The 17,165-nt window shown below is 38.9% G+C and overlaps 1 protein-coding gene across 3 annotated transcripts in view; it reads right to left on the reverse strand.

Moving 5' to 3' along the window:
- Window positions 1-17,165, reverse strand: part of IGSF3 (immunoglobulin superfamily member 3) — a 128,066-nt gene that overhangs the window by 33,747 nt on the left and 77,154 nt on the right. Inside the window, exons 5-8 of one of the 3 annotated variants that reach the window (XM_031967367.1) lie at window positions 12,650-13,039; window positions 11,139-11,195; window positions 7,537-7,938; window positions 1,725-2,129 (exon numbers count right to left, since the gene is read on the reverse strand). In XM_031967367.1, the coding sequence (XP_031823227.1) occupies window positions 1,725-2,129; window positions 7,537-7,938; window positions 11,139-11,195; window positions 12,650-13,039 (1,254 nt within the window). Of the gene's footprint in view, window positions 1-1,724; window positions 2,130-7,536; window positions 7,939-11,138; window positions 11,199-12,649; window positions 13,040-17,165 lie in introns of all 3 variants that reach the window. The other 2 variants (XM_031967366.1, XM_031967368.1) reach the window with 2 other exon arrangements.

A 17,165-nucleotide genomic window follows, 5' to 3' on the forward strand; every position in this document is an offset into this window, starting at 1 on the left:
TTATACTATATGTATAGTTTATATTATATTACATATAAAGTTTATACTATACATTATCCTATAGTTTTACATATACACAATATATTATATTATAATGTATGATCCATTGCATATCTATTTATATTATATATGTTATACTACATGGATTATACAATACTATATGATACTATACCTAGTTTTATATATTTACATAAAATAGGATACTATATATAAAGTTAATACTATATCTTATACTATTGTTTTATATATATTTATATAATATATTTTACTATGTATATAGTTTATACTATATAGTATAGTATACTATATATACTATATAATATAGTATATACTATATATATACTAGTTTATAATATACTAGTATATTATACTATATAATATACTATATTGTTGATATATATATCAACAATATACTATATGGACTCTAAAATTCTTTATAAAAACAACATATCCCAGCTTTTCACTACTCGACTAAATCAGTCTATTATCTATAACACTTGCTACATTCTTAGTGCTAGGTGCTAGGGATGGGGTTAACTAACATATGACAGTTTCTATAGCTAAGGCCCCACACTCTATTCACCATGCCTCCTAGAATGAGAATAACTTTTACATTTTTTAAAATTTCATTTTAAAAATGTACAAGTATTTCTTGGCTCCTGGGCCATGTGGTGGGCTTGATTTGGCCTTTGGGTCACAGTCTACTGACCCATTAAGTTTTAAATGAGTCATCAATCTGTCTTGCCATGGGGAATTTTTACATTGGGAGTTGCCCCAACAATTAAGTAATAGTTTAGATCAGGGCTTCTTAAACTTTTCCTACTTGAAACCCCTTTTTACTCACGGAATTTTTACATGGCCCTGGGTATATAGATATATAGAACAGGTATACAAGTCAAACTTTACTGATAATAAATCACAATTTAACGATCCCTACATTTTAGTTATAAGAGTTCATATGGGGCTGTAACATGCAGTTTAAGAAGTTGGGGTGTAGATTAAAAAGAAAAAAAGACACAAAATGAATTTAAATTCATATTCAACTCTCTTGACCTATGATTTGTGTTAGCTGCCTTTACCTTAGTAAGTAACACAAATGCTCCCAGAGGGTAAGTAATGAGTCAATATGGAGAATACCTTCTTTTTCTACATTTCCCCATTAAATAAAGCTGACTAATTCAATTATAGCACAATTCCTGAGTAATCATCAACATCCATGAGATATGTCATATTGCTCAAGTACAAATTAATATTTAAATGAGTCAGAGATGAATGTGCTGAGAATCTTAGAAATGCAAAATCTTGGAACTAGATTTGGAAGCAATCCTAGAGGTCATCCAGCCCAGCATTGCCAAACACATGGTGATGTGTTGGGAATCATATTAAAATGTAATCAGGAAATATTCAACAAGATAAAAATACAACGAAGCACACAAATGTTAACATGTGGTTTTCTAAACCAGTATGCGGGCCCTAAAGACAGCTTTTATATGATTTGGTGGCCCTTGTTTGTACTTGATTTTGACAACTCTGCTCCTATCATTTTACAAATAAGGAAACAGCCCCTTGTCCCACTGACTTGCCTCAAATCCACTATCTGTACTCTTTCCACAAATTCCTATTTCTATAGGTCGAAAAGGGCTCTGTTGAGAGTTTTATAGAAAAGGAAGTTAACAGGTTATTGTGCCTATGTCTCCAGATTAAGGCAAATGGGATCTTCTTACCTGGTTGCAGGACTCTTATCTCCAATAGATTGGATGTTCTCTCTGCCAGTCGGGTCCAGGTACTATTGTGGTTTTTTCTCCAAAGCTCGGCCACACACTGGTATTTGCCAGCCTCGGTGTCACTGGCCCGACTGATGCTCAGACGTACATTGTTGCTGGATTCTGCTTTCTCGATGGCAGTACGCGTTCGGAAGCTAGAGGACCTTTCCCCCCACTGAACCCCACCATCCCGGGTGAAAGTCACCAGGTTGTGGAACTCAATGGTGCCCACAGGCTGGAACCTCCAGGTCACCGACACTGGGACCCAAGAGGGGTAATGGGGCTTGATGATGCATTGTAAGTCAAATGATTCACTGTAGGTTACGCCAGGAGTGCGAGAGATAGCTGTGACGGCAAAGCCAGTCTCTAGAGAGAGGGTGAAAAAAAAACAAAGAAAAAGGATTTTAGACTCTATGGAAATCATTTCACTTGGGCAGAGAAATCTAGTTCTCAGAAATAGAAAAGGGCCTCAAAGATCGCCCAGTTTAACATTCTCCTTTAATAGAGGAGGAATTTAAACTTAGGGAGTTTATCACTTGTCCAAGATCAGGAATCACTTGTTGTAAGTGAGTTATGAATCCTTTTTTCTGTAATAACAGGAGATTTCCCTGGGTCTCCCTGTTAGAACTGGAGAAGAATAAGGTTCTTGGTTCCTTTCATTTCCGATGTACCGTTATTATTTCTTAGAATCAATGATACTTACAATGTCAAGCTAGGCTTATAAAGAGCACTGTTGAAAAGGCCAGGATAACTGGGACTGGATGAAATCTAGGGTCCTGTCCAGCTTGGAGAGTCTGTGAATTCTAAGCTCCTAGAGTATCAGCCTTTTGAGTGTTGACATCTGTTTTAGAGGGCCCACAATCAGGTGCTTAGCTGAAGCTTTTTAATGATGACTGGGAGTTCCATGTTGGCTAGGCCTGAATGACATTCCCATTACAAAGGCTTGTGAGACCTAAATAACAGAATAGCTTCAAATTTAGAGATTCCAAACAAACTTCAGAATGGAACCTGGGATTAACCAACATTGAAACTTCAACTGGAAAAGAATAGTTTTCCAGGGGAGAGAATAAAGGTGCTTTCTTTTTGCGAATCTTTCTCTTAATTGCAGGGAGGAAAAGAAAAAGGGGAGAGAGACAGAGACAGGGACAGAGACAGAGAGAGAGAGAGAAAGAAGAGGAAAGAAAGAAAAGGAGAGAAAGAGAGAAAAAAAAGAAAGAGAGAGAAAGACAGAAATACAGAAAGGAAGAGAAAGAGAGAGAGAGCTAGAGAGGAGCCTCTTTCCCTCTTCTCTCTTTATTGTCTTTTCTACTTTCTCCATGCAAACTTAAGGCATTAGCTGGTGACAAATGGAGTGGATTTTATAGAGGTGATTCTTTCCTGTAAATGTAAGGAAGATATTATGATATGTTAATATTGGGGAGGGAGGAAGAACTACCTAATGAAAGTCCAGTCCTCAAAGGATGAATGGGATAAATGCTTGAAGAACCTGCTGCTTGCTACTGAATGGGATGATGTCGTGAAATGGAGAGGTCCAGCTCTCCCCTTTAGATTTTGCAGAAGTGTTTCCAAGGGAAAGAGTTATGGTCCCAAATGTCAGAGGTTCATCTTTATACCCCATGGCAAGAAGGAAAAACATTCAATTCTGGTTCAGTAGCCAATAAAAAGATTTTCTATCATCACACAAGAAGTCAATGGGAAACAGATGCAGAATGCTTCCTTGGGCTCCATCCATAGTAGCAGACAGGGTCTGCCATTCTGCTTTCAGGCAGTGGGCTCTCCAAACATCCGCCACAGGGGTTGGCACCAGGTATAGCATACTGGCACGCTCCCTGGAATGGATCTTTATTGTCCAGTTGGCCTGCCATTGGAATACCATTACAACAGTGTTTCATGAGCCTTGAAGACCTTAGCTATTCAGGCAACTCTCTTGATTGAATTAGTAATTTTCCTAAACCCTGACACCATGATTCATCGGGTGATATTCACTGGGTGAGGTTGGGTTATCTTTGGTTGATTTTCATCATCACACTGCAGTGTCACACTCTTGTTTTCCTGGCTTTAAGAATAGCCTTCTTTGTTCTATACCACACTATCTCTTTTATTTTGATCTTCATTACTAATTTTTTTTTTTTTGTGGAGACAATCAGGGTTAAGAGTCACACAGCTAGTAAGTATCTGAGGTCACATTTGAACTTAGATCTTTCTAACTTCAGGAAAGCAGCCTAGAAATTAAGTTTCAAATCTGGGTTCTGATACTTACTAGCTTTGCCATCCTGTGCCACTTGCTCATTTTCCTCATTTATAAAAGGGACAGGGGAATAAGAAGATACGCTTTCACAGGTTTGGGAGAATGGCTTTGCAAGCAATACCAGAATGGAATACAAAAATATTAGTGTTAGTTATACCAGGCTGGCAAAGCCCATACATACTTTTGTGCATGTAGATGACTCGCCTTTAAATAGTACATCAGCCCATGCTATGTAAACTAAATAGAACTTGGCCCAAGAAACTAACTCCACCTACAATCTACAACCTTAGTCTGTTTACAATGTTAATTTTTTTTTTCCTTTTGTATTTCCAGCCCTTAGTACAGAGCCTGACATACAATAAGTGATAAATAAATGCTTACTGACTGTTCCCCATTCCTCCACAAGGAGTCCTGGTCCTCCAATAAAATTTTGCTCAATAATAAGTCTTCATATAAACAACTAACAAAAACATGGCCTGTAACATAACACATAATCCACTGAATCAACAGTTATGAAAACAGGGAATAAGGTGCCCTGTACATAGGATTAGGGATAGGAAGCAGTCCTGTAATTCCATAAGTACTGGGAACTTTGGGGTAAAAAAGCAGTATAGTACTTCACTAAAATTCTAGCAACTCATGGAGATGATCTGGGGTTCTTAAATGGAGAATAAAGTATTATAATTCCTGACAATAGAAAGGGACCTGGTGACAAACTATATGTCTGTCATTCAAGGTGTTAAGTTTGGAGGAAAAGAAAAGAACATGCATTTGTTAAGCACTAGGTACTCTGCTAAGTATTTTACAAATATTATCTCATTTGATCATAACAACTCGGGGAAGTAAGTACTTTGACTAGAGGTCCAGCACACAATCCACTGCACCACCTAGCTGCCATATGCTCCTTCTGAGACTATTCTGAATTTATCCTGTCTTTATCTTGTTTATACATAATTGTATCTCCCTTTCCCCCTCCTTTCCTCCCTCTCTTCCACTCCCTCTCCCTCTTTCCCCACCCTTCTCTCTTTCTTTCCCCCCAAGTTCCGAATAGATTGTAGGTGGTTTATAAATGCTAGACTATCACAAAGTCAATATGTGACATGGGCAAACTCAGACTTTCCTGGCCTCAAAAATAGTCTTCTCTTCATTATATCACTCTACCGTGTATTATTTTTTGTGGATGCAATCAGGGTTAAGTGACATGTCCAGGGTCACACAGGTGAATTTGAACTCTGGTCCTCCTGACTCCAAAGCCAATGCTCTATCTACTGTGCCATCTAATTTCCCCTACACTATCTCTATTATAAGCAAAAGATATGAGTACATTAAAAAATCAGGCAGGAACAGAGTAAGAGACAGAGCTGATTGTATCGGACAGATAAATGTCACAGAACTGCCTTCTTAACTACCACATGAAAACGAAATCTAAATCTAATATTCTTGGGCACTCACAAATCTCAAGATGTTTATTTTATACTAACAAGGAAATGGATTTTATAGGTAGCAGCATTGCAATGCGTTCCAATAGAAACAAGGAAGCCAGCTGGAAAATGCGTGGAGCTCTGAGAGGAGAAAAAAAATAACCAAGGCCAATTCTACATCTTCACTCTGGACAAAGAGAAGTACTACCCTGTGATGGGATGCAGAACACATTAGGTTCCTTTAAAAGGTATAACACAACACTTCTGAGGTTGGCCCACTCAAGTGTGCACATACGCACAATAATGAGTGCAAAGATTCATTAATTAAAAAAAGAAAAGATTACTGGAGGCTCCTGGGTAAAGACTGAGTCAGTTGTGCACACCTAGATCCTGCAGAGAGAAAAGGAGCACCCTTTGCCAAAGTAGGTTGACGCCTTCTTGAAAATTGAATTTTTTAAATTAAGATTCTTCATGATTATTATTTTCAGGTTAGTAGACTGAAAATCATAGGTGGCAGTGACCTTGATTTGCTAATGAAGCAATGGCATGAGAGCCTGGGATTATTTGTATAGGCATTTGTTGAAGAGCCCCACTAGACAACTGAAGGTCAGAAATTGTAATTCTCCATCTTGAATCTCCATATCCTTAGGAAAAAAAAAACCAAAACCTGGCACTCCAACGACATCACAGGCTGAAAGTAGGGCTTTGGTGTGTGAGAAATGTAATAATATGCTATGGAAAGTTCTCTCACATCTCTAGCAGCCTGTGGTACTTCTCACAGGCACTCAGTAGGATTAGAGAACACAGCGTTCATTGAAATTGAGTTGACCTAATTAGATCATGCCATCTTACATTTATTAGAGCTTTTTACTTTTCAAAGCACTTTCCTCATCCATTATCAATTTGATCCTCTAGACTACCTTCGTGTTCCTACAGGGGAAGAAGGTACCCATACATAAATGACCTACTGGTTTATAGATATGAAAATATTTGTCTTTAAATGAGGAGGTAAGGCTTTCAATCACTGGTTGCCATCCCCCACCCCCACCTTTTCCTAAGAAGGGGAGATAATTTCCTTACCAATGCTTACACTGGAGAGGTGGGGAGGGGGGAAGGGATGAATGGGGATGAGAGTTAATGAGTATAAAGAACCAAGTCCCACACATCCATGCTCAGAAGGATTTTGGAAACTCAGTCGCTATGGACCCTCCTCAACCAATCCTGGGCAAACATTTCCTCCTTGACGAATCCTAGGCAGACAGTCGGGTAATAAACAATCCAATGACCAGTCCTGACAAAGTTATTCCACTTCCTATAGCTTCTTCACTACACAGGGCGGGAAGAAACCTGCCATCATCAGACAAATGGGCCAGTCATTACATTATCTTTCCCAGCCCTGCCTCTGCCTACAGCCCATTTTCCGCATTTGAGCTGATCAAGCATCTTAATCACTAGAAGTTTCCGTGGCAGAAATCTGGGCTGTGTGATTATGCCAGAAAACAGGTCAAGCTTTTGGATTAAATGCCCAGAAAGTCAATTTCATGCTTATCTTGGGAGAAAGGAAGCAAAGATACTGCCTGACCTATGGAAAATTCTATCAAAGGGCTTACCCAGGGCAACCTCTAGGAGTAGGTGCGGTCCTAACTCAGGAAGCAGAGCACAGCTTTGCTTAAGGCCGATGATTTCACAATCGGGCATCCATCAGTCCAAGAACTGGCAGGCCTATTTACTTTACTGGCAGAGCAGGCCAGTCTTATAAAATCCAATATGCTGATTGTATTGGACAGATAAATGTTACAGAACTGCCTTCTTAACTACCACACGAAAACTAAATCTAATATTCTTGGGCATTCACAAATCTCAAGGTATTTATTTTATACTAACAAGGAAATGGATTTTTATAGATAGCAGAATTGCAATGCATTCCAATAGAAATAAGGAAGCCAGCTGGAAAATGTGGGCTAAAAATCAGGGATGAGAACACACAGAGAAGAAAAGACTGGAACAGAGTCTCGGTCAACTACTCAATGCCAAAGTCAGAGAGTCGCTTCTCAGACTACCAGCTTGAACCACTTTCCCCATGAACTAGGGACTCCACGCTTACCCAGAGCAGTAATGGAGACAGGTGTGCTAGCTCTCCGCTCCCCAACGATCTGCCATTCGCCATCCACTGCCCGTACCCACTCGGTCACGTGGCATTCATACTGGCCTTCATCCTCCTTTCTGCTGTTGAAGATGCCCAAAGTGAATGAGTTGGGCTGCACCTGCTCCATCTGGATGCCTCCAAAACTGCTACGCTCCCAGTAGGAAGAGCCAGGCTGTACCGTGCCATCTCTGTCCAGCCACATGATGTTACTTCGCCGATTCCGTCTGTCCAACAGCTGCCAGATGACCGAGAAGCGTCCCTGGGTTCTGTCCACTGTTCGTACGCTACAAGAAAAGTGAAGATTCTCTCCCTCCAGGATGGTGCTGGCATTGCTGGTTACTTCTACCGAGATGCTGCTCTCTGAGGAGAAGGAGAGAGTAACAGGGAAGTGATATTATATATCCACTGGCCCCCTCCCTTCCCCGTGACAGTAAAAGACAGTGCTAGCTTCAAGGAGGGAGAACAAGAACAGGGAATATCCCTAACAACTTTGTTGTTAATTTTAACTCTTAGGTAGCTGGGGGTATTGTGGATTAGACCACTGGACTTGGAGTCAGGAAGATCTGAATTCAAATGCTACATCTGACACTTAGTAACTGTGTGAAGCTGGGAGAGTCATTCATCCTCTCTTCAGTTTCCTCATCTGTGAAATGGGAGTGATTACAATGTGGCAATTACAAAGGTTTACAAAGCCCTTTACTTGTGTTTGTTGCCTTTCCAATTGCCTTTACATCGGCAACTCTGGCAGCATTGCAATATGTTTCAATAAAAACAAGGAAGTCAGCTGGAAAATGTGTGGAATCCATAGCTAAAAATCAGGGTTGAGAACACACAGAGAAGAAAAGGCTGGAATAGAGAGCTTTTTAACTACTCAGTATCAAAGTCAGAGAGTAGTTTCTTGGATTGGAAAGGTTGAATCACTCTCCCCATGAACTAGGGGTTCCATGATTACCCAGAGCAGTAATGGAGACAGGTGTGTTAGCTCTCTGGTCTCCAACAATCTGTCACTCACAAGTGTAAAGGACTTTGCAAACCTTCAAGCACTACACAAATAGTAGCTAGTAATAGTAGTAGTAGTAGTAACAGCAAACCAAAATACTTTGTCATTTGCATCTTGCTTATTTCCAATCTCCAATAATGAATGCCATTAGATTCAGTATTTGTTCTTTGCCTTACAATCACTTAACTAGAGTTGGGAATGACTTGTGAGGTCATACAGACCAACCACCTACCTACATGAATCCCCTTATGCAGAGATGTTAGTTTTCAAAACTATCTTACACCCCATGAGAACAGCCCAGCCTTAATTTTAGGGTCCATCCTTTGCTTACCCACACAACTGAAAAGAAAAGGTTTTTTCCATAGTTCTTAGTATTTTAAAAAATTGAAACTCCTATTCCAAATTGCTTTTGAGAAACTGACATTCTTTTTATTCTATCCTGCCCCTCTGATTCCCCTTTCTAAGTGCTGTGAATCAGTCAAACAAAAGACAAGCTGTACATCAATACCTTGCCTTTTTCTGCTCATTCTAGGTATAGTTAGAAAGAAGAAAAAAGGTGTGAAAACCCCTGGAGAGTTTTCTTAACATACAGTTATTTCTCAAAAACCTACCATAGCAGAGGAGGGCAGCTGTACAGAAAACAATCTGTTCTGAAAACAATCAACAATCCAGCTATTCTTTAAACAGGATTCGCAAACACTTTTTGGACTTAAATATTAAATAATTAAGGTTCATTAACTGAGCTGGTTCACCACCCACTCATCCGATCCATCCATCTCCAACTCATATTTATTGTCTATTTTTCTTAAACATCCTTTATTTGTTACCACTGGAAGAAGAGCTTTGAGTGGGAATGACATCCATCCAATTCAATTCAACAAATAATTAAGTACAAATTATATTCAGGGCAAGGAGCATCACAATGAAAAAGTCTCGATCCTTCTAGGACCTTAGAGGGTTTGAAGTACTAAAGGAAAAATATTATGTCTCTAGTGCCTAGGACAGTACATTGAACACTTAAATAAGCACTTAATAAAAGCATGTCATTGTATTCCCAGGGACTCTTTACTCCTACGTTCCTTAGAGCTTTGTTCTGTTGTTGTTGCTACTTTTCCTAAAACACTCAGGTACATACAAAAAGCTTTCCAATCCACAGACTGCAAAAATATGAATAAAAAGACCATAATTGTTTAGAATATAAAGTTCATTTGTTAGGGCAAACTGTAATTCTCTCCAGCTTACAGAAGAATTTTAATGAAACATCAGATGAAAAAGATTTTTCAACCCAATCAGTTTAATCAAATTCCAAATTAGAAAGCCCAACTATAATAGACCCATGCAGCTTTTATATCTTTCATCTTATCTGTCACTACAAGGTCCAAAAAAAGTAGAGATCATAGATTTGAAGCTAGAACTTAGACATTAGAAATTTTCTCATCCAATTCCTTCATTTTACAGGTGAGGAAACTGATATCCCTTGTGGTTAAGAAACGTGGTAGCCCAGCAAGGATTCAAGCCCAGGTCCTTTGACACCAAATCCAGCATTCTTTTCACTCTTCCACAATGCCCCTTTAGTTGCAACCTTCAGCAAATCAATTCATCAGCTCTTGGTCCCATAAATATGACTGGCCTATTTGGGACTTTTCAGGATAATGTCAGGGATGAAGTATAGGACACACAAATGTAAGGAAAAGTTAAACTTTGCAGATCAAAAAAACTCTTAAGATATTATGGTACTCTCCCCGGGCTTCAGATTCACATCCATTGCTGATTCACCAAAACAATGGACAAAATGCCAAAGTCAAGTCAGGAAATTCAACTTAAGATTAAAAAAAAAGATTTCCAGGTCAACAGTTATCCTGAGAACCCACTGCAATCCCATATATTTATATGTGATTCATTTATATGGAACTCATATAAATATAGGCATGAATGTACTTCTAAAAGTATTTATATGGAAATAAAAATGTATATATGTACACATATGCATACATATATGTTCCATACACACAGTAGGTCTACAACAAGAACAAGAATTGCAATATTGTACCAGACAAAATAAAGTAGATTGGGAAACTGGGGGAATGTCAATTGGGGATTAGATCTTGCCTTGTCCATCAAAATTACCCATTCATGCTTCCAGGGTTTGGAAATGATGAAACCTGCAATTAAATACTATCTAGATGAAGTTAAAAGGGGACAAAATTAGGAATAATATCGAGTTAACAAGATCTTCAAGGCAAGAGCTGACGATGCAGCAGAAATTATTGGGAAAAGCCCTAAATTGGGTGTTGAAAGCTCCCAGATTCAGTATTATTAAGTGAATAATTTTGGTCAATACCTCACTTTTCTGCGCTTTGGTTTCTCCATTCATACAAAACGTTCCCCTAACCTAGTCTAAAAAAAATTTTTTTTTTCCAAAGCAGAAACCTGGGAGAGGGAAAGAGGAGAGGAGAGAAAGGCAATTCTGTGCTCTTGCAAAGAAAAGCACCATTAGAATTCAAGGCAAAATCATAATACCATAATTGTTGTGGTCATTTTTGTTCTCTCGTAGACTTACCCAAGTGGCCTTGGGGCGGCATTTCATGGTGCTGGGGGACTTTAACTACCCAGATATCTGCTGGAAAAGCAATATAGCAGGCCACAGATCATCAAACACGTTCTTAAAGGGGATTAGGGAGAAATTTCTTAGGGTGAAAGAAGATACTGAGTATGGTGGCTGTCCATTTGATCTTTATCGGACAACAAGTAATTAGTTTGTGGATGAAAAGTCAGATCAAGTCCTTGGATAAAGCCAGGACAGAATGACAGAGAATTAGCAAGACAGGAAAAGGGGAAGAAGTAGAAACTAGTAGAAATGAGAATCCAAAGGGGAAAAAAAAGAATTCAAGGAAATTGGATGCTTTTAAAATGAGGACAAGAGAGAACATTATCATGGTTATATAAGAACAAGAGGACCAGAAGATCCCTATATCTTTACCCCATGCCTGGTTCTAGTCTCCATATCTTAAGGGGAATATTAAAGAACTAGTAGGGAAAATAAAGTAGTTAAGATATAAAGAGAATCTAAGAAAAGACTAAAGAAGCTAGGTTAAGGTTAGTTTAGGAAAGATCAGCAACTTTTTTAAAAAGAATACTGAAATGCTTAATTTCCATGAAACAAAGAACTAATGGGAAGTAGATAAAAACCATAAGCACTTTAAGTCAGATAGCTTGCCTGGAGATTGGGGGGGGGGGGGGGAAGCTCAACTAAATGGCCTATCTTGAAAGGAAATGGAAAGCAAAGTTCTATAATTTTCGAACTCCAGAACAAAGGGGTCTGTTTCATTTTTTGTTTTTATACTCAAATTTTAATACAGGAAGACTTAGGCAAATGCCAACTTGTAAGTTCTATGAAATCCTGACCTCAAGGCTAGTTACTTCTAAATGATATTTTGAGCTAAGATACAGAATCTTTCCACAAAAATACTCATGGGTGACCCACTTTTCTGGGGCTTAGCTGCCCAAGGGTCGACAAATTAATTGTCTTGGATCCTAGGTTCTCTCCATAGCTTGGGAATGTTGTAGTTGTCCATGAGAGGCAATATAGTATAGTAGGTAGGGCACTATATTTTTGGATTCAGAAGACCCTTAAAAACTTAATTGTTTGACATTTGTTTGATGTTGGGTGAGTCATTTAACATTCCCGTGCCTCAGTTTCTCCATGTGTAAAATGGATGATTTTATGACATATATGGTTTTTTCCAGCTCTTATTCTATGATCCTGTGTACAGAAATTGCAGTCTGAATCTGTCCATACACAACTCTGAGCTTGTTATGTCTCAAGTCCCTTCTTCTCTGACTACCTAACTACTTAAAGAAGTACAGGGAGTGCAAAAAGAGAGGAGCTGCAGAAGAAAGAGAGGTTAAGTATTTTGTTTTTCCCCAGTAGAGTAGTTACCAAGGCTGAGTGCCACCCACTCCCATCTGTCACCCTCCAGTCTCCCTTAAGTGAAGATACCATTTGGCAAACCAGAAAACAATGGGAAAGAGCAGGGAGGGGGGAAGGGAGAAGCACGATTCTTTACTTACTGAGAGGAAGGACAGTGATGGGTATGTTCTTGGGGCGTTTGCTTTCCTTGTCGATGAACTCGCCAGTGACCGTTTTCTCTCGCTCTGTCACCCTGCAGTTGTATTTACCGCTATCCTCCTGGCGGAGGTGGTAGATCTTGAGCACAAAGACGCTGTCACTCTCTTTGGACACCTTGAGCTGACCCTGGCTTTCCCTCTGAGCAAATTCACTGTTAAGCATAGGTACGGCGTTGGGCCCCAGGCTGGCAATCAGGGAGCTGTTGAAAGCCCAAGAGACAGCAAAGTAGCGGTCGGGAACGTTCTGAGCCTCGAGGATGCAGCGGAACTCTACCGGCTCACCCACTGTGTACAGACGTTTGTCTGTCTCTAGTCGAACGCTGAATTCTTTGTCTGAGAAAGGAATGAAACAGCATAAGGGAAAGAAGAGATGCCAAAATACATATATATCTTTCAAACTACTTCAGATGAATACAGGTTCTCAACTAGTCAAAGTATATCAATAACCACTGCACAGAGCTGACCTAGTATTCCAAGATAATGGCAATACAACTGTGTCCGTAAGAGATAGGACTCAAATTACTGGAGTCTTGATGCCCTGATGTCAGAGAAATTTCAAGACTGACCCAAGATCCTGAATTCATTCATTCCAATAATATATTTCCTTGAAGGCAAAAAACTGACTTGAGATTTGAATCCATTTCCTCAGCATCCCCAAAACTTTTGCATATATTAAGTGGTTAATAAATTCTCTCCCTTTCTTTCTCTTTTTGTCTCTACCTCCTCCTGTCTCCATTCTTCCCCCTTCCTTTTTCCTTTTGTCCTTTCTCTATCTCTATTCCTCCTCTTTTCTTTCATATGTTAGACTGACAGTAACTAAGACTTGAGACTATACATCCAAGATCCAGACCAGTCCTTGAATTTACCAACAATATTCTGAAACAGCTGCTTTCTCAGGACTACTTATGACCCATATCCAAGAGAAAAATAAGTTCCAGAAGAAAAAAAAAAGAAATTTCAGAAAACCTGTCTACCTTACTTTCATTAGTTCATAAATATTTAAAGATGAACAGAATGAGACTTTGCCATATTTTTGCTCATATTAATCAGTCAACAAATATTTATTGTTTATACTAGGCAGCTAGGTAGCTCAATGAGTAAAGCCCTGGAACTGGAGTCAAGAAAACTTTTCTTTCTGAGTTCAAATCCAGTCTCAGATACTAAGCTGTGTGACTCTGAGCAAGTCACTTAATCCTGACTGCCTCTGTTCCCCCATCTATTAAATGAGCTAAAGAAGGAAATAACAAACCACTCTACTTTGCCAAGAAAAAGCCAAATAGGGTCATAAAGAGTTGGACCCAATTGAAAATGACTGAACAGCAGCAACAATTATGTATCAGGGACTATGCCAAGTTCTGGAGATGCAATGAAAGGCAAAAAATAATCTCTGCTCTCAAAGAATTTACATTTTAATGGGGAAAGAAAACAGGTGAATAAATAGGCATGTTTGTGTATGTGTTACCTATGTATATACACATGTATGTAAATATGTATGTACACACATGTACAAGTTCCATTATGAGTAGAAAAATAGAGTTAATTTAGAGGGGAAGGCTCTACATAGCCTGGGAGCTTAGGAGAGGCCTCCTGAAAAAGTGGCATTTGAATGAAGCCCTGAAGAAAGTGATTCTAAGGGATGGAAATGAGAAAGAAAAACCATTTCAGGTCCTGGGGTCAGCAATTCAAAATTGAGTGTTTGCTGATGCAAACAGGCCAGAAAAAAGTCAAGTGTAAGACAACTAGAGAAGTAGGAAGGGGTCAGGTTCTAAAGAGCTTTAAATGGCCTGGAGGTAAGAGGGAGCCACTGGAATTTACTGAGTAGGGGAAGATGCTGTCAGATCTGCATTTTAAGAAAATCCCCCTGGCAGCTGAGGAGGAGGGGCTTGAAATAGGGAAACTAATTAGAAAGTAATTGTAATACTCTAGTCAAGGAGTGAGGAGGAGCTAAAATAGGGTGATGGTTTTGTGGGAGGAGCTAGGAAAAGATGTATAAAAGAGATAGTGTAATGGCAGCCGGGTCAAGATTTGGCAATATATTGAGCAAGTAGAGTAAGAGTGAGAGAGAGGATGATACAGTGGAGGCAGACATTATCAAATAAGATAGAACAAGCAAACTCAATAGAATAGTATGGGAGAAATTAAAGTTAACTTCTCACTAGTAGTCTGCCAGTTAGACCCAATCTTTTAGGACAGACTCTTTAGGAGGGTTCCCAAATATTCTTAAAAGGTTTTTATTTTATCCAAGAAGGAAAGGGTGGAGGTTAGAAGTATTCTTTTCCCCTAAGGAATCATTCAGTCATGAAATTCGCTGGAGAAAGAGCTAAGTTTGGTAAGAGTCTGGAAGGACAGACTTCATTTCAAATCCCATCCCTGACATTCACTAGATTAAAAAAAAAAAAAAAAAAAAAAAAGATGGGGATCAACTTACATACATTTTAAAAAAAAGAGGAAGAAGAAAAAGTCAGGGTCTGATTCTGTGGGTAATAGGTGAAGCTGTCAAAATAAGATTTTCTTAGCATCAGAGATTTAGAATTAGCTGTTCAATTCTTTACAGTCATGTTCAACTCTCCTTGATCCCATTTGGGATTTTCTTAGCAAAGATCCTAGAATGATTTGCCATTTCCTTATTATCCATTAATAGAATATCCAATTTAATAGACGAAGAAACTGAGTCAAGTGACTTGATGGTCACTAGCTAGTAAATATCAGAGGCCAGGGGCTCTTTCCATTACACACTACCTAACTGAGAACTCAAACTGGTTTACACCAATCTTTTCTTTTTACAGATGAAAAAACAGACTTAGAGACTTAGTAAGTATAGAGGCAGGATGAACGAGGGCCACTGTTATTTCTGCTGTGTCCAATTGCCTCTTCGCTGTCATGTAGTACTATATAATACAGGCAGCCATGCAGGAAGCAGAATTGGGGAAAGAAGAGTTTTTGCTATAGGGAAAAGAATCATAGCCCTAGAGTTGCTTTAGCACTCACTGACTTACTTTTCAAGCAGCTCCTAATCAACTTCTCTCCGAATTACTCCTGTAGCACTAAGTATGATTTGGGAAGGGTACTAATTTAAGCCAGTTATCAGTGCTGTTAAATAGGCAGAAGGTGATACACTGAAGCCACAATCATCTTTCTTTCAGTTAATCTGGGATTGTCTTTCAAAAAGATGGAGCTTGGATGAATTTGCATGTCAGATTTGGAAAAGCCGAACTCCAAGTAGGTATGATTAAAATAAAGACGATTAAACTCAGGCAACCTAATTCAAATGCACTCAGAGTTCATAACTGATCTTAAAGTTACTGAGAATAAGGAGGAAAGACTAGTATTTCCAAGTAAGAAGCCTGAGGAAAGACCTCCCACTTTAAAGCCCTTTCCCCTTTGGCCTGCCTTTCCTGACCCACTGAACATTATCCTCCTTTACACAGCTGACATTCCAGATAAAAAGACCTAATTGTTGTTCCCCAAACCTGATGTTCCATTTCCTAACATGGAGACTGTCCCTCCTGCCCCACCCTCCGCTCATGAGATCCCCACTTCCTTTAAGGCTCAGCTCAAGCATCTCCTCTTCTATAAGGCTCTTGTTCTTTTCTTCCCAAGTATTGGGAAATATTGGGGGAGTTACCTCCACACAGCCAATTATAATTTCAGGTAGATTTGATAATTTTTTTAATCCACTGCCTCCCTCTAGTAGGATGTGAACTTGTTGAGAACGAGAGCTATCTTTGTTTTTATCCACCTTTATACTTAAAATCCACCATTTTGCCTGAAATACAGTAGGTGCTATCAGAGTGATTTTCTTAAAGCAAAGCTCTGATAATCTCCTAATCATTCCTATTGCCTGCAAAATAAAATATAAACTTCTCTTTATGGCATTTAAGGACCTTTTCAAGCTGGCCCCAAATTACCTTTCTAACCTTATTATACATTATCCCCTTTCTCCCAATCTGTGGCCCAGACAAATGGTCTTTTTCTTTTTTCTTACATGTAAGACTATTTCTCAGTGCTTTTGCGTGGAGAACCACTGTCTCTCATGACCAAAATATATTCCCCCCTCACCTTAACCTCTTAGATTTTCTTCATTTTCTTCAAAACTCAGCTCAAGTACTGCCTTCTATACAAAGCTTTTCCTGAGCATCTCCACCACTCCCAGCTCCCAACTGCTATCTCTGTATCTGTAATCCTGACATCTACACATTAGTGTCTGTTATCAAGAAGGTGCTTAATAAATACCTGTTTAATGATTATGATAGAGGACCTAAAAGATCCCTATCACAGCAAATTACAATTTCTTGTTTCTAATATAAATGCAAATATACTGATACATAGATATATACCTATAGATAGGCACATGTATACATATACATGTATATATATGGATTTATGTATTCAAATACGTGTATGTATATATGCACGTGTCTCTCTAGATAAAATATTAATCTTGTACAACTCCTGAAAT

Source organism: Sarcophilus harrisii, chromosome 4 (assembly GCF_902635505.1).
Source record: "Sarcophilus harrisii chromosome 4, mSarHar1.11, whole genome shotgun sequence".
NCBI lineage: Eukaryota > Metazoa > Chordata > Mammalia > Dasyuromorphia > Dasyuridae > Sarcophilus > Sarcophilus harrisii.